The sequence below is a fragment of the Saccopteryx bilineata genome, chromosome 4 (genome assembly GCF_036850765.1).
Source record: "Saccopteryx bilineata isolate mSacBil1 chromosome 4, mSacBil1_pri_phased_curated, whole genome shotgun sequence".
Lineage (NCBI taxonomy): Eukaryota > Metazoa > Chordata > Mammalia > Chiroptera > Emballonuridae > Saccopteryx > Saccopteryx bilineata.
The window spans coordinates 272,648,815-272,671,171 of record NC_089493.1 but is presented as its reverse complement, the minus strand read 5'-3'; the positions used below and the strand labels follow the sequence as shown (position 1 = coordinate 272,671,171).

Here is a 22,357-nt window from a genome sequence, read left to right as displayed (position 1 = left end):
AGGTGTTCCGCTTTCAATTCTGTAAGCACCTAGACTGCAGTAACCAGCTGTTTTTCTACTTTAGCTCACCTTGAATACTCCATTTGTGCAGTTTTCTAAGAAATTAACATCTGCAAGAAATATTAATCCATTTGAAATATAGTTTAGCCATATTTTATTGAATAGAACAAATGGGTTCTATGCTGGAACCTTAGGATGTAAGAAATGGGCCTTACAGATAAATTACTTGTGTTGCTCATTGAAATGTTCTTTGCAAGGATACATTCCCTTCTACATTAAAAGGCAACATAGGAATTATAAAGCCTGAAAACTGAAACTATCTATTCAAAACTTACCCTTATTTCCTTTGTCCCAATTTGGATATTCATCTCAGAAACTAGAAAATAAAGGATGATAAAATGCCTCACAGTAAAATTAGCCTTAAAATTAGCAGCGATGGTGATAAGGCATCAAAAATGAATGGGACCCAGGTGGGGGAAGGTAAAAATACTTTGATCCAAGAATTAAACTGTATCAAGAATTGATCTAAATGTAATTATCTGCCTGCAAGACAACTCAAAAACAGCATACCCTGTCTGTAATATAGAGCCATCTCCCCAATGAAAATAATGTTCTCCCATCTAGCATTAGACAGCAGACATTCTAAGCCCTGGCCAGATAGCTTGGTTAGTGTTGTCCTAATACGCCAAGGTTGTGGGTTCAATCCCTAGTCAGGGCTCACAAAAGAATCAACCAATGATGCATAAATAAGTGGAAGAATAAATTAATGTTTCTCTAAAATAATTTTTAAAACTTTTTTTTTCAGTGGACAGTCTAAACAATCTTAAACTATGAAAGTAGAAATAACAGTAGGAGAGAATTTGCAGTGAATGGGCATGTTGAAGGGCAAATGTAAAAGGGGAATAGTCTGTTTTGGCTTTTTTTAAAAAGTACTGATTTTAGAGGAAAGGAAAGAGAGGAACATTAATTTGTTGTTCCACTTATTCATTCATTCATTGGTTGATTTCGTATGTGCCTTGACTAAGGATGTTTTGGTTTTTAGGAAACAGAAAGGGCCCTGGCCAGTTGGCTTAGTGGTAGAGCATCAGCCCAGCAAGGGGAAGTTCTGGGTTTGATTCCCAGTCAGGACACACAGGAAAAGCGACTATGCTTCTCCATCCTTCCCCCCTTGCCCTTCTCTCCTCCTCCTCCCACAGCCATGGCTCAAATGGTTCAAACAAAGTTGGCCCTGAGCAGTGAGGGTGGCTCCATGGCCTCCCTTAGGCACTAAAATAGCTCGGTTGCTGAACAACAGAGCAGTGGCCCCAGATAGGCAGAGCACTGCCTAATAGGGGGCTTGCTGGGTAGATCCCACTTAAGGCACACGCAGAGTCTGTCTGCCTCCCTGCCTCTCACTTAATGAAAAATAAATTAAAAAGAAAACAAAAGACTTGAAGATCTAATTCAGTATTTTGCCTTCATTTTTGTTGACAGAAAAATCACTGATTGGTGGGCAAGAGATATCAAGCTTACTATTTTATTCTGTTGGTACAAAAGGATGCAACACCAGGCTAACAAAGCAGCTATGCATTAATTTATGATTAAACATTTTCTGTTGACAAGGCATTGTGCTGGGTACCCTAACACTACAATAAGTAGGTAGATATTTCTTCTACTGTAAATTATTGGGGGTTTAATACAAAGTTAGCTTCACGCCCACTCTGAGCAGCCTGGGGGGAGGTCACCCCTAAATTCCCAGAGTCGTAATTCTCTTACCCAGGGAGTTACACTTGGAAGAAAGAAAGACTCAGATTGAAGAACAGTTGGCCATCTCTTCAGCATTCAGAGGTGAGTCTAAGACACTATCAGTTTGGAGGTTTGTGGGTCTTTAAAAAAAGAACTAATCCATCTCTAGTAGCATTGAGACTGTACTTACACGTTGAATGGATTGTTCTATTTCTGAAGCTGGAAACGGGGAGAGACAGACAGACTCCCGCATGTGCCCGACCGGGATCCACCCGGCACGCCCACCAGGGGCGACGCTCTGCCCACCAGGGGGCGATGCTCTACCTCTCCCGGGCGTCGCTCTGCCGCGACCAGAGCCACTCTAGCGCCTGGGGCAGAGGCCAAGGAGCCATCCCCAGCGCCTGGGCCATCTTTGCTCCAGTGGAGCCTTGGCTGCGGGAGGGGAAGAGAGAGACAGAGAGAAAGGAGGGGGGGTGGAGAAGCAAATGGGCACTTCTCCTATGTGCCCTGGCCGGGAATCGAACCCGGGTCCCCCGCACGCCAGGCCGACGCTCTACCGCTGAGCCAACCGGCCAGGGCTGTTCTATTTCTTAAAAGATAAATAGGTTGCCCTGGCCAGTTGACTTGGCAGTAGAGCATCAGCCCTGGCCAGTTGACTCAGCAGTAGAGCATCGGCCCTGGTGTGTGGAAGTCCCAGGTTTGATTCCCAGTCAGGGCACACAGGAGAAGTGCCCATCTGCTTCTCCAACCTTTCCTCTCTTCTTTCTCTCTGTCTCTCTCTTCCCCTCCCTCAGCCAAGGCTCCACTGGAGCAATGTTGGCCCGGGCGCTGAGGAGGGCTCCATGGCCTCTGCCTCAGGCACTAGAATGGCTCCGGTTGCAATGGAGCAAACACCCAGATAGGTAAAGCATCACCCCTGGTGGCATGTTGGGTGGATCCCAGTCGGGCACATGTGGAAGTCTGTCTCTGCCTCCTCGCTTCTCACTTCAGAAAAATAAATAAATAAATAAATAGGTTATTAACAACTAGTTTATATTAAATAACGCATTTTTAAAAAATGTGTAAATAATACATTTTAGTAATAGAATCATATACTCCTTAGCTATAATTCCCAAGTACAACTGTTTTGTGGAAACTCTAGAAGTTAAAATATAAAATATGCCCTGGCTGGTTAGCTCAGAGGTAGAGCATTGGCCTGGTGTGTGGAAGTCCCAGGTTCGATTCCCGGCCAGGGCACACAGAAGAAGCGCCCATCTGCTTCTCCACCCTTCCCCCTCTCCTTCCTCTCTGTCTCTCTCTCTTCCCCTCCCGCAGCCAAGACTCCATTGGAGCAAAGTTGGCCCAGGCGCTGAGGATGGATCTGTGGCCTCTGCCTCAGGCACTAGAATGGCTCTGGTTGCAGCAGAGTGACGCCCCAGATGGGCAGAGCATCGCCCCCTGGTGGGCGTGCCGGGTGGATCCCGGTGGGGCGCATGCAGGAGTCTGTCAGACTGCCTCCCCGTTTCCAGCTTCAGAAAAATAAAATAAATAAATAAATAAAATTTAAAAAATATATATATATATAAAATATGAGCCCTGGCTGGTTGGCTCAGTGGTAGAGTGTTGGTCTGGCGTGTAGGAGTCCCGGGTTTGATTCCTGGCCAGGACACACAAGAGAAGTGCCCATCTGCTTCTCCACCCCTCCCCCTCTCCTTCCTCTGTCTCTCTCTTCTCCTCCCGCAGTGAAGGCTCCACTGGAGCAAAGTTGGCCCGGGCACTGAGGATGGCTCTATGGCCTCTGCCTCAGGCACTAGAGTGGCCCTGGTTGCACAGAGCAGCGCCCCAGATGGGCAGAGCATCGCCCCTGGTGGACATGCCGGGTGGATCTCGGGCACATGCGGGAGTCTGTCTGACTGCCTCCCCGTTTCCAACTTCAGAAAAATACAAAAAAAAAAAAGAAAAATATATATAAAATATGAGAAAAGGCTTTTTTACAGTGGGTATAACTGGAGAATGACCCACATAAAAAAAAATTCATAGTTCCAGAGATACTGCTTACATCTAGTGCTTGGATCAAATCTTAAAAATGGAAGGTGAGATTTGCATGAGCCTTTTAAGAAGCATAGTAATAAATGCAGGGCCAGCTGGTGGAAAAGTGAGGCGGCATGGCATTTGTTTGTAGATTTTGTTAACAATGATAAAAAATGTGCTTTACAGATTGAGATTTATTAAATTATAAATACATAGTAATGATATAACGTATTTTAAGTTATACCAAAAAAATGAAGGGAGTTTTGTGTCTTTTTCTGTTTCTGAGAGGAAACAAGTCAATGTCCAATAAAGCTATATACTCCTTTGCTCTAAGATATTAAAATAAAAGAAATGGGCCTTACACCTAATTTGTAAAAGCATTTAAGCATATCTGTTATGTTTAATATTATTTAAATGTTTGTCAAGTAAAGAGTCTTACATATTATTGCTTGATGTTAAACAAGAATACACAACTTGATTCCTTTAAGGAACTTAAGTTCAGTGGGGGGAAAATATGTAACCCCAATTTCTATATTATTTAAACTGACTATACTCGTTTATTAAAAGAAGTCTAATGATGGCCACTAACAGGTCAGATTACTTTTATTGTTTCTGTCACGGAGCTTGGAAAGGTAGGCTAAAAGGGGGCGTGGTCACACATGTGAAATCCACAAGAGAAGAGAATCAGGTTCTATGTTTATTGTTTCAGTGGGCTTCCTCTCCTGGGAGCATGCCCATGCCTTTCTTTCCTGTCAGGTGTGCATCTCCTAAACTCCAAGGGACCCCACAGACTTGCAACCAGGGGAGCAGTGGGCAGTGGCAGCTTGTCCCAGGCTCACCCCCTGAACCCATGTCCAGTGTCGCCTTTTCTGACTTCCCAGGGAGCCAACGCAGCCCCGCTTAGCCTCTCCTGTTGCTTCTTCTATCCTAAGCCCATGTTTCACTGTCCCCAGCTTTAATAAATGTATGCTCAAAATAAGTTTTTATTTATTCATTTTAGAAAGGAGACAGAGAGGGAGAGACAGAGAGAGAGAAGGGGGAGGAGCAGGAAGCATCAACTCCCATATGTGCCTTGACCAGGCAAGCCCAGGGTTTCGAACCGGCGACCTCAGCATTTCCAGGTCAACACTTTATCCACTGCGCCACCACAGGTCAGGCTCAAAATAATTTTTTTAAAAAGGTATTGGTTCATGGTCTCTCATTTGACTGGATACCAACCAATAAGGAGTATTTTTCCAAAGCATTCAGCTTTCAACCAGGAGAGAGGAATACCGAAATTTTAGGAATAATGTACCTTACTTGCCTTAATGGAGCTTGTGAAGAGGAGAAAGGATTCCTTAAGGAAAGACCAACTTCAAGGAGCAGGGAGTACAGTTGGCCTTTGAACAACATGGGAGTGGGGATGCCAACCTCCTGCACCATCGAAAATCTAGTTAGCCCTCTCTACATGTGGAATCCCAACTGCAGAGCTGACCCTTGGGCAACATGGGTTTGAGTTCAATGATCAATGTAAAGTTGACCCGTGTTGTTCAAGGGTCAACTATACATGTCCACAGGCCCAGCCTGTTGAAAGAGGTCTTACAGTCAGTGGTCAGTTATGATGAGGTCAGTGGGCTTGTATGCCCATTCCACTTCTGCAAAGGCTAGACTTTGGCTGAGGGTGGAAGGAACAATGTTCTAGAAGAAATGGTCACCTCAGTTCCCTTCCATTTTGGACACTGTTTAATTCAACATGGACCTTGTTCATTATTCCAGCATGAGATCACTTTCTGTACATTGGAACTTCAGCTCATCTGTGATTTTTATAGCCACTTTTTTTTTATTATTATTTTATTCATTTTAGAGAGAGGAGACAGAAAGAGAAAGACAGAGAGAAAAGGGGGGTGGGGAAGAGCAGAAAGCATCAATTCCCATATGTGCCCTGACCAGGCAAGCCCAGGGTCGAGGTCAACACTACCCACTGTGCCACCACAGGTCAGGCCCAGCCACGGTCTTACTCTCACTCAGTCAAGGCTGTCCTGGTCTGGTGCATGCAGGGCGGCCTAAGGCTGTGGGACTGTGCCTGCAGAGGCAGTCTGTAACCAGCAGTTGAACGTGGTTTGAGTGTTGAAGTAAATGTTTCTCAAAAGTTCACAGTTAAGGCTATGTAAACAGCTTGATGCATAAAAATAACTTCAGATGCATTTCAGTAGTACAGATTGTTCAATTTATGGATGGTCACTTTTGAGCCAACTCTTAATTCCCATAAGTCTTTATTTTCCCCTCTAATATCCCCTTCCAGCAAATGACTACAAAATCCAGACCAGAAACTTTCTGGTCTGCCACACACAGTCCAGGAGGAGCTTTCTGTTTGCTGCTGCAGTCGCCCCTTACTTGGGAAGGAGGGGCTGATGGCTGGTGTCAGTAACGAGGTACTGAACTCACAGCTGGCTGGTAGGTTTCATTGGCTATTCTCCAGTATCGTTTTCGCAGAAAGTACGCTGCACTCTTTGGTTGTCTCTCGCGAGTGAAGATCCCCTTTTTATTCCCTAATATTCTCAGCGGCGCTGAAAAGAAGGCAAAAGATGTTTCAGATGGCTTCTGGTGGGCCAAATTGGAACCAAGCTGGGTCCAAGCTGGGCACTAAATAGAAATATTCTCTTAATGGTTAAGGATTGTTTGGTCTGATGTGGCCACTTACTGATCGAAAGAGTTAACTACTGCTGTTCCCCCAGCACACCTCAGCTCCATGGCATGTCAATTTCTCATCTGAGGAAACTATCCAAAAGGGTTTACCTTTTACTTGCAAACTAAGATTTAAAACATTAGGGTACCAGTTGCCTGGTAACTGGGGGAGGTGGGAGACAAAAAGTAACTCTTGGAAAGATGACTCTCCTAGTGGGAGCTAGAGTCCTGACCAGTCCAAGGCACCTGGGTAGGATCTACTAGGAGATGTCAGAGTCCTCCTGGGTGGGCTTCCCGCTGGGTCCCACTTCTGGTGGTGGGTCTGCCAGAGTGGAAGCCGGGAGGAGAGCAAAGCTGGCAGCAGCCGCAGGGCTGCACTCTCAGCACACTTTTCTACCCCCTAGTGGGACTCCAGCCATAAAACCAAAGGGAGGTTTTTCCTGAGAAGTTGTTCGAGACAATAGTAATTTCTTCCATGGTAAGCAAATTCCAGGCACCAAGTGCTTCATCAAGTGGAATCCCTATATCAACCTGCAAGGTGGAAGGCATTATCCCCACTCTATGGGTTTATGAAAAGGGTAGGGAACTTGTCCAAGGTCCCAAAGCCAGTGCACCTATTCAGGAACCTAGGTTGCCCTCCAGGGTATTTCCAGAAGCCACTAATGTCATTTACCACATTCTTCTGTTTACCTCTTTCCATTCAAATCCTTAATTAAACTTCAATCTTCCAGAGACCTGTCTTTCCCCATAAGTAATGTATTATAATCCCCACTACTACCAAATCCTTCTCCACTCCCCAAATTGCCATCCTAACTTCATGGCATATTAAGAAACTGGTAATCTGGAGTAGCCCTCATCTATCCTCGCTTGAGAAAGAGTACAGCTGGTATTCTAATTGAATAAACACCCCCACATTCAAAATGCTTTGACATTTCCCTGTATTTGGCCAACTTGCCTTCTACAAGGGAACAATATAAACCAGACTGAAGTATCTTAAGCCCCAGGCTCTCTGCCTACTCTGGAATAAAGAGTGTATCCCACAATGTACACTTTTTCCTCATACTACAGTATTATGAAATAGACAAGGCAAGTTAGCCATCGTGCCTCAAGATAGTAGGCTCTCCCATTTACTTTAATTTTACCATAAAATAATTGGGGAAGCCCTACTCGGGTAGCTCAGTTGGTTGGAGTATTGTCCTGAAGCCAAGATTGTGGGTATGACCCCTGGTCAGGGCACATACAGGAATTAACCAGGGAATGCATAAATAGGTGGAACAAGAAATTGATGTTTCTCTCGCTCTGTCCCTTCCACTCTCTAAAATCAATAGATAATTGAGGAAACAGACAAGTGATTACTGCTTGCTAAATGAAACGGACTTTTCCTAGCCTACATTGATTAGATCAGCTTCCCCCCTCTAGAAACGGTGTATTCCACCAAACTGCCAAAACCAAACTGCCACTTACTCTGGTCAGTCATAAAGTCAGCAAAATGCCAGATGAGCTCTCCAACCACGTATTCTTTGCGTTTCTGATCCAGAACCAAGTGATACTCCTCGAGCAACCTACTCTGGTACTCTTCACTGTACATCAGGGGTGGATCCTGGAATCCAAGGCAAAGTGAAAATGTAAGAGTCAGAACTGGCAGAACTGTCAATGTCAGAAAAATGAAGACCCATGTGCTGATGACCAGAATACGCCCGCAGGCTGTGCTGCAGGACTCGCTGGTGCTGGGCAGACACAGCCAGGGGTGGTGTGGCCCAGAGTCAGAAAAGGAGATTTTAGAAACCCTTAATTAGTAACTACTTTATTTTAAACATAAATTGATACTTGTTTTATTTTACTTTTCCATCTCTATTCACCAGCTGAACTACCCTGGGAGTAAAAATAAAAATGTCTGAATAATAAATTTAAAGCGCCTTGTATAGCTGCCTGTTGTAGCTGCCACTGTGTAATTTGAGAACTAGTGTGACTCAGATTTAAGTCACCTCAGATTCACACAACAGTTGATGCTTCTCATCTCTCTTTCTTGTCTCTCTGTCTATATATGTGTGTTTCTTTCAGCAAAAAACCAAAAAGTTGCTTCAAGATTTCACTCATTCCCACCTGACCAGGCGGTAGTGCAGTGGATAGAGCGTCGGACTGGAATGTGGAGGACCCAGGTTCAAAACCCTGAGGTCACCAGCTTGAGCGCGGGCTCATCTGCTTTGAGCAAGGCTCACCAGCTTGAGCCCAAGGTCATAGGCTTGAACAAGGGGTCAGTCACTCTGCTGTAGCCCCCCCAGTCAAGGCACATATGAGAAAGCAATCAATGATCAACTAAAGTGCCGCAATGAAGAATTGATGCTTCTCATCTCTCTCCCTTCCTGTCTGTCTGTCCCCATCTGTCCCTCTTTCTGACTCTCTGTCTCTGTAAAAAAAAAAAAAAAAAAAAAAGATTTCAGCCTGACCAGGCGGTGGCGCAGAGGATAGAGCGTCGGACTGAGATGTGGAAGACCCAGGTTCGAGGCCCCGAGGTCGCTAACTTGAGCGTGGGCTCATCTGGTTTGAGCAAAAATTCACCAGCTTGAACCCAAGGTCTCTGGCTCAAGCAAGGGGTTACTCAGTCTGCTGAAGGCCCGTGGTTAAGGCACATATGAGAAAGCAATCAATGAACTAAGGTGTTGCAACGCACAACGAAAAACTAATGATTGATGCTTCTCATCTCTTTGTTCCTGTCTGTCTGTCCCTGTCTATCCCTCTTTCTGACTCTCTGTCTCTGTAAAAAAAAAAAAAAAAAAAAAAGATTTCACTCATTCCCTTAACAAATATTGTTTAGCATCGCTGTGTGCTGACCACTGCTTAGTGCTGGAGAAGCAACAATAAATAGGATTAGTCTCCCTCCTTGAGCCACAGTCTGTCAGAGAGAGAGAGAGCCCAAGAAACAGTGACAGTGCTCAGAGAGGAACACCACGACAGAGGCCACACAGGGGGACAGTGTCCTCTGTCTGGGCACATGCAGAAACCTCACCAAAGAGGTGAGAGTGAGAACCCATTCACTGATGACTGTGGTGCTAACAAGGGCCAGAGTTCTAGGCACAAGGAGGCCAGTAAGCTATAAAGCGGCTGCCTCTGAGGCCAAGCACGAGGGACAGGCCTGAGTCGTGGGCAGCCATGAGTATGGAGGGGAGGCCAGTGAGTGTGAAAAGCTACAGGGACATCATCAAGACAAGTGAGGGACAGGGAAGCAGGCACATTTCTAACTCAGGGCAATGAGAGACATCACTGCCTATGAGTACAACAATGAAAGGTTCTGCAGTGCTCACGTGGTGAAGTCCTGCTATGGCACCGGCTCCGTACTCGCTCTGAATGATCGGCTTCTCGTAGGTCCTATACCAGTCCTCAAACTGGGTTTTCAGCTGCGGCTGAATCACCTCCAAGTGCCCACAGTCATGATACCAGGAGTAGTAACTATTCACACAGATGACATCCACATACTGCGCCTAGGACAAGAGCGTTAAAGCTTGCTCACGAACCAGAAGATTGCATATTAGTGCTGGGACTCTCACACTCGGGGGTTCTTCTGGCAGAGGACATAAAAAGGGGACACAGAAAATGACTCAGAGGCTGATCTGTGTAGGAAATAATCAGGAAGTGGCCTGGACGGAACAAGCTGTAATCCTGGACTGAGGTCCCCGCCCTGGCGCAGCTCTGTGAGAGCTGAGGCACAGCAGGGCGCAGTGCCCCGGCCTTGGGGGGCACCTGGGGCCCGTCCACCTGCTGTCTGTTCCTCTCTAGGTAATGCTCCTATTACTGGTCCTCCCTCACCTGACCCTGGAGAAATGTTCCCTACTGAGGGATCCATGCAGTATTTCTCCTCACAAAGACTTCATTCACCATACCCTTCCTGACTAGTAGCGTGGGCCCCGAGGCGGCTGGAAAATTCCCTCCCAGGGGGGTAGCCGAGATGATGGTGCGGGGCTGCCTGGAGTCTGAACAATGCTCGGGACTCAGCAGCAAAGACCAGACGCCCGATGTCGTCTCCAGTGCCACCTGAACACACGCTCGCCTCCAGAGCCTGCACTGGGACTGATGTGGTCTGTCTTTCCCAAGTGACTGTAGCCTCTTTCCAACCTGCGGTGGTGCAAGAGGAAGCTGGGGAGGGGACCTTTGGGTGGACACATGCACATGGTCACACATCCCGCCAGATGGGTGGCACCCTTCTGTGGAGGCCAGGCACAGGCTTCCTTCCCTGTCCACACGAAAGACGAACTGAAGGAGATGCCACTTGGGCTCTGAGAATGCCCAGGGCTTCCTTGCGCCGGGCTGGTGTCTCACCACAGCCTCCGTGCTTCTCTGAAGAGGGGTACTCTCAACAGATGGCAATCAAGCACCCGCCTCATCTATCCCTATGAAACCTTTCTCCATCCATATGAAAATGACAGTGTTCACAGTTTATATTTGTATATACCGCAGTGTTTTCTCATTCATTCTTTCTCTGGATTTATCTTCCTACGGCCCTTTCCTCCTAAGTCCTGGCCTTCAGCACCAGAGAAGGAGCATTTGCTCTGCTCCCACGTTCTTCAGCTGCATCGCATCAGAACGCCTTGTCTGTGAGGGGCTGCTGTGCCCGGGGACAGGGAGGGAGGCCTTGTGGCCCACCCACTGTAGGAGCCTGTCCCTGCGGTTCTTAACCTGGTTCTAGTCAGTGGTTTCCAAAACTGGTTGACTGGAATCACTGAAGAGCTTTTTTAAAAACTCAGATTCCGGCCCTGGCCGGTTGGCTCAGCGGTAGAGCGTCGGCCTAGCGTGCGGAGGACCCGGGTTCGATTCCCGGCCAGGGCACATAGGAGAAGCGCCCATTTGCTTCTCCACCCCTCCGCCGCGCCTTCCTCTCTGTCTCTCTCTTCCCCTCCCGCAGCCAAGGCTCCATTGGAGCAAAGATGGCCCGGGCGCTGGGGATGGCTCTGTGGCCTGTGCCCCAGGCGCTAGAGTGGCTCTGGTCGCAACATGGCGACACCCAGGAGGGTCGCAACATGGCGACGCCCAGGATGGGCAGAGCGTCGCCCCCTGGTGGGCGTGCCGGATGGATCCCGGTCAGGCGCATGCGGGAGTCTGTCTGACTGTCTCTCCCTGTTTCCAGCTTCAGAAAAATGCAAAAAAAAAAAAACAAACAAAACTCAGATTCCCACCCTGGACTGACCAATCAGAATCTCAACACCCAGACATCTGTACTTTCAAAAACTTCTTTTTTTTTTTCTTTCTTTCTTTCTTTTTTTTTTTTTTAAATAAATTTTTATTAATGGTAATGGGATGACATTAATAAATCAGGGTACATATATTCAAAGAAAACATGTCTAGGTTATTTTGTCATTAAATTATGTTGCATACCCCTCGCCCAAAGTCAGATTGTCCTCCGCCACCCTCTATCTAGTTCTCTGTGCCCCTCCCCCTCCCCCTAACTCCCTCCCTCCCTCCCATGTCCTCCCTCCCCCCACCCCTGGTAACCACCACACTCTTGTCCATGTCTCTTAGTCTCGTTTTTATGTTCCACCAATGTATGGAATCATCAGATCATTTACAGCAAAATGGTGGGAACTTGATAACATTATACGGAGTGAAATAAGTAAATCAGAAAAAAAATCAAAAACTTCTCTTAGTGGTTCTGATGATCAGCCAGGTTTGAGAAACAATGAACAATGATGACTTTAAGGCCCCTTAAACCTTTGCTATTTTATGAGTACAATAAACTGAGGCGCGTGAAATTAAACTGAGGTACATTGAAGCTGAACTGAGAACAAATTAAATCTCCTTGTGCCCATTCTTCTGGGACTTAGGAAGCCACACTACTGGGTGAGTAGGCCTAAAGCCCATCTGTGAAAATGCTGGACTGGCGGCTCAGGGTTGTTGCACTCACGCTGGCCCAAGAGCTCCTCTCTTGCCACAGAGGCTCCTGCTGTTCCCCTAATGACCTGGGCCCCGCAGCAGCAGGCTCAGACCATATAGTGTCTCCTAATGACCTGGGCTTGCAGCAGCAGGCTCAGACCATACACAGTGTCCCCTAATGACCTGGGCCCCGCAGCAGCAGGCTCAGACCATACACAGTGTCCCCTAATGACCTGGGCCCCGCAGCAGCAGGCTCAGACCATACACAGTGTCCCCTAATGACCCAGGCCCCACAGCAGCAGGCTCAGACCATACACAGTGTCCCCTAATGACCCGGGCCCCGCAGCAGCAGGCTCAGACCATACACAGTGTCCCCTAATGACCCGGGCCCCGCAGCAGCAGGCTCAGACCATACACAGTGTCCCCTAATGACCTGGGCCCCGCAGCAGCAGGCTCAGACCATACACAGTGTCCCCTAATGACCTGGGCCCCGCAGCAGCAGGCTCAGACCATACACAGTGTCCCCTAATGACCTGGGCCCCGCAGCAGCAGGCTCAGACCACACAGTGTCCCCTAATGACCTGGGCTTGCAGCAGCAGGCTCAGACCATACACAGTGTCCCCTAATGACCTGGGCCCCGCAGCAGCAGGCTCAGACCATACACAGTGTCCCCTAATGACCCAGGCCCCACAGCAGCAGGCTCAGACCATACACAGTGTCCCCTAATGACCCGGGCCCCGCAGCAGCAGGCTCAGACCATACACAGTGTCCCCTAATGACCTGGGCCCCGCAGCAGCAGGCTCAGACCATACACAGTGTCCCCTAATGACCCAGGCCCCACAGCAGCAGGCTCAGACCATACACAGTGTCCCCTAATGACCTGGGCCCCGCAGCAGCAGGCTCAGACCATACACAGTGTCCCCTAATGACCTGGGCCCCGCAGCAGCAGGCTCAGACCATACAGTGTCCCCTAATGACCTGGGCCCCGCAGCAGCAGGCTCAGACCATACACAGTGTCCCCTAATGACCTGGGCCCCGCAGCAGCAGGCTCAGACCATACAGTGTCCCCTAATGACCTGGGCCCTGCAGCAACAGGCTCAGACCATACAGCGTCCCCTAATGACCTGGGCCCCGCAGCAGCAGGCTCAGACCATACACAGTGTCCCCTAATGACCTGGGCCCCGCAGCAGCAGGCTCAGACCATACAGCGTCCCCTAATGACCTGGGCCCCGCAGCAGCAGGCTCAGACCATACACAGTGTCCCCTAATGACCTGGGCCCCGCAGCAGCAGGCTCAGACCATACAGTGTCCCCTAATGACCTGGGCCCTGCAGCAACAGGCTCAGACCATACAGCGTCCCCTGTTGCTGCAGAGCTCTGCGTCAGGAGGTTCATATCATAGATGGTGTTCTTTGGAACATTAAGACAGGACTAGAAGACAGGGTGGAGAAGATGAGAGGGGTGTGGGGATCCCCTCAGACTCACCCCCAGGTCTACATCATACTTGGTGTTGGTCACAAAGGTCACAGGCCGGGAAGGGTCCAAGGCTTTGGTGTGGGCAGCCAGCATCCTGTCCACAGAAGGCAGAAGACAGGGCTTTATCAGATAGGCACCTCCTACCTTCTCTTCTATGTTACCCCCTCCCCCCATAAAAACCCCACTGCTCTCTTCCCTACCTGTAAGTGTATTCTAGGTAAGCAGCCATGCTCTAGTCTGAGATCACATTCCCTGATGGCATTGTTCTCCCTTCACAACCCAAGCCCCCTCCCCTGAAGAGGCCACCTCCAGGGAAAGCAGCAGGCATGCCAAGCCGAGCGAAGGTCCTGCCTGCCAAGCCGGGCACTGCCAAGAGCTTGGTTCTGAATCTTTGTAAAAGCTCTTGAAAACAAGAATGAATGGGAGTGTGGATTAGGATGAAGGTTAATTCAACAAATAATTAGGGAGTGGTGCAAAGAGGCAGGGTGTGTGCTCCGTGCGGGGACACTCACTCCAGTGAGTGACTTGACAGCTACTTCCGTAGCTTCAAGGAGCAGGGGGAGATGTCAGAAACTGCAACTCCAAGTGAAAGCAGGAGAGAGGGTTCTGGGAGGCAATAACAGGGTATATAACTGACAGTGGCGCGTCGGTGACAGCCCATCTGAAGGCACCAATGCTGAATGGCATTAACACAGGAGAGACTTCCCAACAGGAGCCTGCCAGCGGGCTCCTCCGGACAGGTCACCCTCAGTCACTGTTTAAGTGTATTTTTCTCCACTCTTCCCTCACGATTCGGCTCGTTTTCTTTCCTTTACACCCTCTCCCCCTAACTGCTCTTCTCATTCGAAGGCTGTGGTTTACCCAGGCCAGAACAGTAGCCCTTCTCCTCCGGTCTCAAAGCCACACCTGAAATGGCCTGTGCTCAGCTCCCGTACCCAGGCAGCTCTCTCCACGTCCCGCCCTCCGCCCTCGTCCCTGCTACTCAGGAAGCTCTCTCCACGTCCCGCCCTCTGCCCTCATCCCTGCTGTTCCAAAACCCATACATGTCCTCCTTCTACCTCCCAAAAAAGCCCATTCAGAACCTCAGTACTCGTTCCTAGGAGTCTACATATACTCCTTTCACCCTCACAATAGAAATTGTCCACCAGCCTTGGCTCAACACAGCCCTGTGACCCCTGCACTCTGCGTGTTCACAGCTGTGGGTCTTTTTGCCCAGGTAGGTGTAGAGCTTCTACAGATGTGGCTCAGCCAAGACACTCCATGAAACTGGCATGCAGTGTGCCTCAGAGTGTTTTGATGGCCTCCTGCAGCAGCAAGTGAAATAACTCTCCTTTGCAGACCAAGTTACAACAGGCAGGACATAAGAGAAAGAACCAAAGAACACTTTCAGGTGAGGGGTAGGGGGGCAAGCAGACTTCCCACTGCAGAAACACTGCCCCCAAGTGGTGTTTCCTTCAACTGCAATGGAGGGGGCAAAGAGGAAGGGGCTGCTGATGGCCTGGTCCTGTCTAACAATATAATTTTAGAATAGTTAGAATATGCATGTCATTGAAAAACCTGTTTGTAATTATGAGGGCAGATAAGCTGGTTTTATGAAGTTGAACTCTACAGATGAACCCACAGATGAACCCACAGCATCATAAGGTAGTTTCGTTTTGTTTTTGTATCGTTTTAACACACACTGAATTTCCCAGGAACAGAGACACCATTTAAAGTGAGGGAAGAGCCCTGGTGGGGTAGCACAGTTGGTTAGAGCATCACACCCATACACCAAGGTTGTCGGTTTGATCCCCAGTCAGGGCACATATAAGAATCAACCAATGCATGCATAAATAAATGGACAAACAAACCGATGTTTCTATTTCTCCCTCCTTTCCTTTCTCTCTAAAGTCTCTAAGTAAAATTATTAAGAAGTGAGGGAAGGCCCTGGCTGGATGGCTCAGTGGTGGAGCGTCAGCCCGGCATGTGGAAGTCCCAGGTCCAATTCCTGGCCAGGGCATATAGGAGAAGCGCCCATCTGCTTCTCCACCCTTGCCTCTTTCCTTCCTGTCTCTCTCTTCCCCTCCTGCAGCCAAGGCTCCATTGGAGCAAAGTTGGTCCGGGCACTAAGGAAGGCTCCATGGCCTCCACCTCAGGCACTAGAATGGCTCCGGCCGCAACGGAGCAACGGCCCAGATGGGCCGAGCATCGCCCTCTAGTGGGCATGCCAGGTAGATCTCAGTTGGGCACATGTGGGAGCCTGTCTCTTTGCCTCCGGGCTTCTCACTTAAGAAAAATACGAAAAAGAAAAAAAAAAGTGAGGGAAGATTATACTTGGTTTTGTTTGGAACCAGACTTAGAATGGCTCACCATTTTGGAAATGCACAGCGCTGAGGGGAATGCCGCTCTAGTATCAGCACCAACATGGCGCCACTACTGTCAGCTCTTGGAGCTATGCTTTCAGGGGATTCCACATCTAGATAGAAGCATCTGACCCCTTCACTGACCATTCATGCATTATTTTATACATGACTCTCCTATATATCAGTTAGGCCACGCCACTATTTTATTTTTCTAATTTGAAGTTATATGTGTAAATAGGTTAGGTTACCTCTAGATTTCATTTCAGGGGAAAAAAGCGGATACTGAGTCTCAGTGGGTTGAAATCACAACCTAGGTAGGCGGGGGTCCCCAAACTGACCAGGTCTGGACGCACTCTCAAGTCTGGGCTGGGAGCTGGACGCTGACTCTCACACAGCACACCCCGCCAGGGAGACCTCAGCTCTCCAGGGGCCACCAGCCTGGGCTGAGCTGCCCAAAGTGGGCTCTCTTTCCTGATCAAGGCCAGGACCCACGGGGACACTCACTTGAAGTAGTAACCTGCGGGTTTCAAGAAGGAAGAAGGCTCATTGGCCAGAGACCACATCACAACGGAGGGGTGATTCTTGTCTCTACGCACCAGCTCCTCCATCACCTCCAGGTGGTGCTGCAGAGACACGTTGCTGAAGCTCTGGCTACAGGGCGGGAGAGAAACGGAGTGAGGGCATCATCGCCTGCCAAGATGGCAGCTGAGCAGCATGGGCAGTGGGCACTCACGGCAGCTTGATGCCCACGCCAGGGCTCTCATCGATGACCACGATCCCGTACTGGTCACAGAGCTGCATCATCTCCTCCGCGTAGGGGTAGTGGCTGGTGCGGAAGGAGTTGGCACCAAGCCAGCGAAGCAAGTTGAAGTCCTTCATCATCACTGCCCAGTCAAAGCCCCGCCCTCGGATCTAGGAAACGGCAGAGGACAGTGACTTGTGACCCCTGCCCCTGTCCAAGATGCAATTTTGTAGAGCTGGAGCCATCATCCCTCTGTCCAGCCAACCACAGGCCCCATCAGGGAGTGGTTCTGAGCAGCTTACTTAACTGCTCTGAGCTGTTCTCACCACTTCAGGGGCGTAGAGAAGGTAAAGATGAAAAACAGCCCCTACCCCCTGGAATCCAAGAGCCCCAACTCACGTCTGAATCCTCATGTTTGTTGACCCCATGGAAATAGAAAGGTTTCCCATTAATGAGGAACTGGTTCTTTGTGACAGTCACAGTGCGAATCCCCACAGGGAGAGTGTAGAAATCGGACACCGGCCCAGCTCCCGTCTCTACGGTCAGTCTCACCTATGAAAGCCAAGCACTGGCATGAAGCATCCTTGATGTAATGAATGCCACACAGCCCACTCACAGCAGGAAGACTCTTTGTAAACCACAACAGCCCACCTAAGCAGAGAGATTGAGAAAGTACAGGCTTCTCCCATTAGCAAGGAGGAAACCACCCACCCTGCCACTGTGACCTGCTCTTCAAATCTGGGCTGCCTAACCAAGGACTGAAAAAAATTAGGCTGGGAACACTTCAATCCAATTCACTAGGAACCTCCAAGGACCATGGCAGCCTACCCACCTGTCCTGCACCCCTGCTAGAGCAAACAGGGCTGCTGGATGGGGGCAAAGGGCCTCCCATAGCCCCAGTCTTCACCACCATTACCTCCAACGAGTACAAGTAGGCAGGGTGCTCGTGCATCAGGTACGGCCACCAGAGGTGGGCATTGGGCACCTGCAGCTGGCCTTGGTCACCAGTCTCCCGGGCCACAATTTCGCCTTCCTCATTCACAAGATACACTTCCACATGGAAGTGTTCAGTGCCCTGGATGAAAATATGGTAATCCACTAGCCCTGTGGGAGACAAGAGAGATCAGAGAAGAGAGAAGGAAGGATGTGACCTGGGTCTTAGAGATGAGAAAACCTTGAAGCCACTGCTCTGAGGAGTCCTCTTAGGCCCTGAGACCCCAGCCAATAATTGTTTATTTCTTGAGCTTGATCTGCAGTGAGGAGAGATTGAGTGAGGACAACACAGTGGCGAAGGGACATGGGGTCCCCATGTATACTACGTGATGTGATTTTAGGCAAGCCTCACTTCTCATTGGGCCTTATTTCCTCATAAAATGAGGTAAGGCCAGATGGGTATTTCAGAAGCCCTTGCCAGCTTACACCGGCTGGATTTTAGCTTCTTCTAAGGGAGATGAGAACCTGTGAGGGTTAGGAGATGCTGGAAGAGCCTTTCCCCTGGGGCCTCTTTCCACACAGGGAACAGAGCTATTTGGGCCTGGCTGAGAGCAGATACTCCTGGAAGCCCTCACCAGTGTCTTGGTCCACACCAGTGGTGACGCTGATGTCATCAATGTAGGTGGTGGGCGTGGTGTAGAGGAACACAGACCTGTGCAGACCCGCGTAGTTGAAGAAGTCAAAGTAGATTTCCTGGACAAAGAAACCCTTGGGGTACCTAGAATGGGAAGACAATGGCCAACTGGGGCTGTGCCCTGAGGCCACCCTGCCCCCTGGTGGGAAGACCACTGGGCTGGGTGGGGATTGGGATGGGGAGCAGGGTGATACTCACTTGGAGGTATCCGTCATATAGTCGATGGTTCCCGGCGGCAGGGTGTGGGGGGTAAGTGTATTGTTGATGGCAATGGTAATTCGGCAGGAGGTCAGGGGCCCAGTCTGGACCAGCTTGCTGATGTCAGCCTCGAACGGAAGATGGCCCCCCTCATGGTCTATCACATGGACCCCATTCACCCACTGCAGACACAGGAAAATATGGGCAGGGGGCAGGAGACCAGAGCATGAAGAAGGGGCACTATCTCAGGCACTCCCTCACATAGGGGTACCCTGCCATCTACTACCTTCCTTGCCACCCTGATGGGCCGAATGGAGCTCCAGTGGAGACCAGGCAACCCTCCCCAACCCAGGGCACAAACCCCAGTGTGAGGCATGAGTGTCTCCCCTCATCCACCCAAGAGGTAGGCTGTCAGGTGACAGCTAGCAGCTAGGCACCCCAACGCAGCCCCACGCGTGCTCAGCAGCTGCACCCGCCCACTTGCCCCGCCTGCTGCTCGATGCACTGACCACAATGGCATAGTAGTGGGCACTGCCAATCCTCAGCACCACTCTCGTGCCCAGGTCCTGAGTCCATCGCTGGGGCAGGGCCACCTCCCGTTCATACCACACCCAGCCGATAAAGCTACGCAGCCGCTCATCTTGACCCACGTCATTGAAGCTGGAGGGAACAGGCATGTCCAGAGTGGGACCCGTCTAGGGAAAAAAGGGCCAGGATCAGATCCAGGTCACCCTGGAATCTAAAACTAGGGCTCAGGCAGCCCCCTTTCCCAGAGGCCAGGTCCCCCAGCAACTTTCCCTGCAGTAAGAAGGCTCCTCCAGACCCTGGAATTCTAGGCCACCCCACCCTGGTTATTCTTTGCCAGCAACTGACCAATGCCTTTTATGGAGCTCGTTCAACTCCATGAAGTAGACATCACTCACTCATTCAATGGATAGTGTACAGTGAACAACTACAGTGTTGTTCTGTGCTAGGAATAAAACAGTGAACGGGCCTCTGCATAGCTCCATGAAAAGAGTGCACAGGGACTGTCTTCAGAGTAAGGGAACGCCTTTTGGGACCAGGGCCAGTCGGATACTACCTCAGGAAACCTGGCAGAATTGGGTGAACCCAAACCCCACAGGGAATCCCTTGAACACCTCAGGCAGAAGGCACTGAGGCAGCTAGCCACATGAGCCAGAAGCAGCTTGGCTTTCCTAAAGACATCTTATATGTGGGACACATGACCTCTAAGGAGGGGATTTCCAGTCCTTCGCATCTGTTCCCCCAGCGTCTGACTCAAGCCCTGGCAGACAGTAGGATTCTGAAAAACATCCGCTTGATGTACGGATAACGTGCTGATGTGGGTGGGATCAACTACGTGGGCAGTTTATGTCCAAGGACTGGTGGGGCCAGCAGTTCCTTCTCAAGGCAGCCAGCACCAGGGTCTTCACGGAAAGAGCCCAGGGCCACCAGGCAGCCTGAATGAAGCAGAGGATCGGCAGAGACCAGCCCCTGACTAAGAGATAGATAATCAACTGACCGCTGAGGGTCGAAGGCTGGCTATCCAGGGGTTGTTGTGCTGAGGAAATTGAGTGGGACACATGCCTGGCACCCAGCGTCACCTCCCTTCCTTTTTCCCTCCCCGCTGAATGCTGGGCAGCAAAGACCAAAAAAGAGGATCTGGGAGAGGCAGCACCCTATAGGCACTCAGCCCTGCCCTAGCCCCACTTCTCTGCCGCCAGCCCCACATTTTGATACTTGCAGTCCAGGCTCCGCCCTCCGCCCACATGCTCCCTGCGAGCCGCAGACTTCTTAGCTCCACCCCACGCCTCGCAGCCCATTACCTCGCACTTCCCCCCAGCCCGCAGCTCCGAGGACACGGCTCCCTCGCCCCCACCTGGCTTCTAGGAGCTCCCCTGCCCAGGTCCGCCACGCCGGCCCCGGAGCCCGCACCTCCCGCAGCGGCGTTCGGTACCACTGCTGCTCGAAGCCCTCCTGCCGATTGTCGGAAAAGTCGGCGCGGAAGCTCCAGAGGCCGTCCAGCGCCTTGCGCTCCCGGGACGCGCTCTCCTGGGGGTACAGCATCCCGCCCGGCAGCGCCAGGCCGCAGCCCCAGAGAAGCGGGACGAGCAGGGTCCAGCGCCCCAGCAAACCCCGAGCCATGGTTTGCTAGTGTCCGCCAGCCGTTGGTTCCCAGGCTACTAATACCGTTGGGGGCGGGGGCGGGCGCGGGCGGGGCGGGGCGGGGGCGGGGCCGGGGGGCGGGCGCGGGTGGGCCCTCCTGAAGCCTCCCACGTCATTTTGGCTTAAGGCGGTGGGTAGCTTCCAAGGACTCGCCCCGTCTCCTCGAGAAAGAGGAGACGCGGAGCCCCAGGCAAGGCCGTTAGGGAAGAGGGGCCTGTAATCTCCAAGAGCGGAGGTCTGGCTTTCAACCGCGTGCCCGCTCCTGGCTCTTCCTGCCAGGACTGTGGCGGGGGTGAGGTGGGGTGAGAAGGAGTGACCCATCCAGGGCCGCAGGCCACAGAGAGGGGCGGAGGGAGGGGGTGGCCTGGAAAAGGCCATGCTCCCCCTAGTTCTGAGGCAGGATGGTAACAATCTAGGATAATTTCTTAGCAAATAGAATGGGGAAACAGGTGAACAAACTGGTCCAGCAATTTACAGCCAGATACAGAAGGTCACCTCCCCAGAGATAACTTTTAGGCCTCAGTTGTATTTCAGCTCCAAGCCCAGAAAAGTAGCAAAACGCAGGCGGGTGATGCCAGGGCCGGCTGCAGTGACCAATGACCCCCTGGCCTGGCGCTGACCAGTCAGTGGAGACATCACCCTGAAAAGGCACACTCTATTGAGCTCTCCCCTAAACGGCTAGTCTTCAACAACCCTTGGAAACAATGGCCCCAAGCTCCCGCGCTCCCTCCCAGGATCAGGCCTGCGCCTTTCCCTTCTCCTTCTTCCCCCACTGGCAGAGGCAGGTTATGGTTGCTTGAGGCCCCGGAGGCAGAAGAAAATAGAGCCCCTTAAAAAAGAGAGAGACAGGGAAAATAAAAATACATGTTAACCATATTTTTAACTAAGTAAAATATATAGTATTAATGTTAAAATTGCACATATGAAACCACACTTGGTGTTATTAGAAAAAAGTGTAAAGTTGGGGTTTTGCGGGACCCTTCAGAAGCTGGGGCCCAGGATGTGCTCCTGGTGCGCCCGCCATTAAATCCACCTCTGCCGGAAGGCATGCGTCTCCCAAACTCTAAGGGGCCTTATGAAACTTGCAATCAGGGGAGCAATGGGTGGCAGCAGCTCATCCTGGGCTAGCCCCCTGAGCCTGTCTCCAAGGCCCCCTTTTCTCTGAGTTGCCAGTGAGCCAGAGCAGACCTACCTAGGACCAAGTATGCAAGGAAAGGGAGCTTATGGCCCCAGTAACCTAGCATGGATACAATTGTTACTAAAATTACCAGATTTAAAAAATAAATTTTTTTTAGTTTTGCTCTGATTTCATGTTCACCTAAGCAGGTTTCTGATAGTGTGCCTTGATACTGGGAACAGAGTATCCATCCCCAGGACAGTCAAAATAAAATATACTCTAGGAACTGCCAAGGTCTAAAGGCATTTTCTCACATGCTTATGTGAGAAAAATAAGAAATAGGCAAAAGTATATACAGTATGATCCCAATATTGTTAAAATTATATCCACACAAAAATATAGGTAGATGTGAAGTAGTGTTATTGGTTA

General features: G+C 50.3%; 1 protein-coding gene across 1 annotated transcript; it reads right to left on the bottom strand.

The window, feature by feature from the left end:
* Nucleotides 1-5,970: 5,970 nt before the first annotated feature.
* Nucleotides 5,971-20,840, bottom strand: GUSB (glucuronidase beta). The gene is made up of 12 exons (XM_066274693.1): nt 20,581-20,840; nt 19,155-19,340; nt 18,646-18,827; nt 18,389-18,531; nt 17,737-17,924; nt 17,220-17,372; nt 16,812-16,990; nt 16,583-16,729; nt 13,746-13,830; nt 9,702-9,878; nt 7,864-7,999; nt 5,971-6,281 (listed from the first exon to the last, which is right to left on the bottom strand). The coding sequence occupies exons 1-12, from the start codon at nt 20,788-20,790 to the stop codon at nt 6,136-6,138; spliced, it is 1,932 nt and encodes a 643-aa protein (XP_066130790.1). The 5' UTR covers nt 20,791-20,840; the 3' UTR covers nt 5,971-6,135.
* Nucleotides 20,841-22,357: the final 1,517 nt, after the last annotated feature.

Excerpts from the sequence above, each read along its gene's own strand:
- GUSB (XM_066274693.1), bottom strand. The coding sequence starts at position 20,790 with ATGGCTCGGGGTTTGCTGGGGCGCTGGACCCTGCTCGTCCCGCTTCTC. Across the intron at positions 17,373-17,736 it reads CCTACTTGTACTCGTTGGAG|GTGAGACTGACCGTAGAGAC; the intron begins GTAATGGTGGTG and ends TGGCTTTCATAG. Across the intron at positions 16,730-16,811 it reads GGCGTGGGCATCAAGCTGCC|CCAGAGCTTCAGCAACGTGT; the intron begins GTGAGTGCCCAC and ends CCCGCCCTGTAG.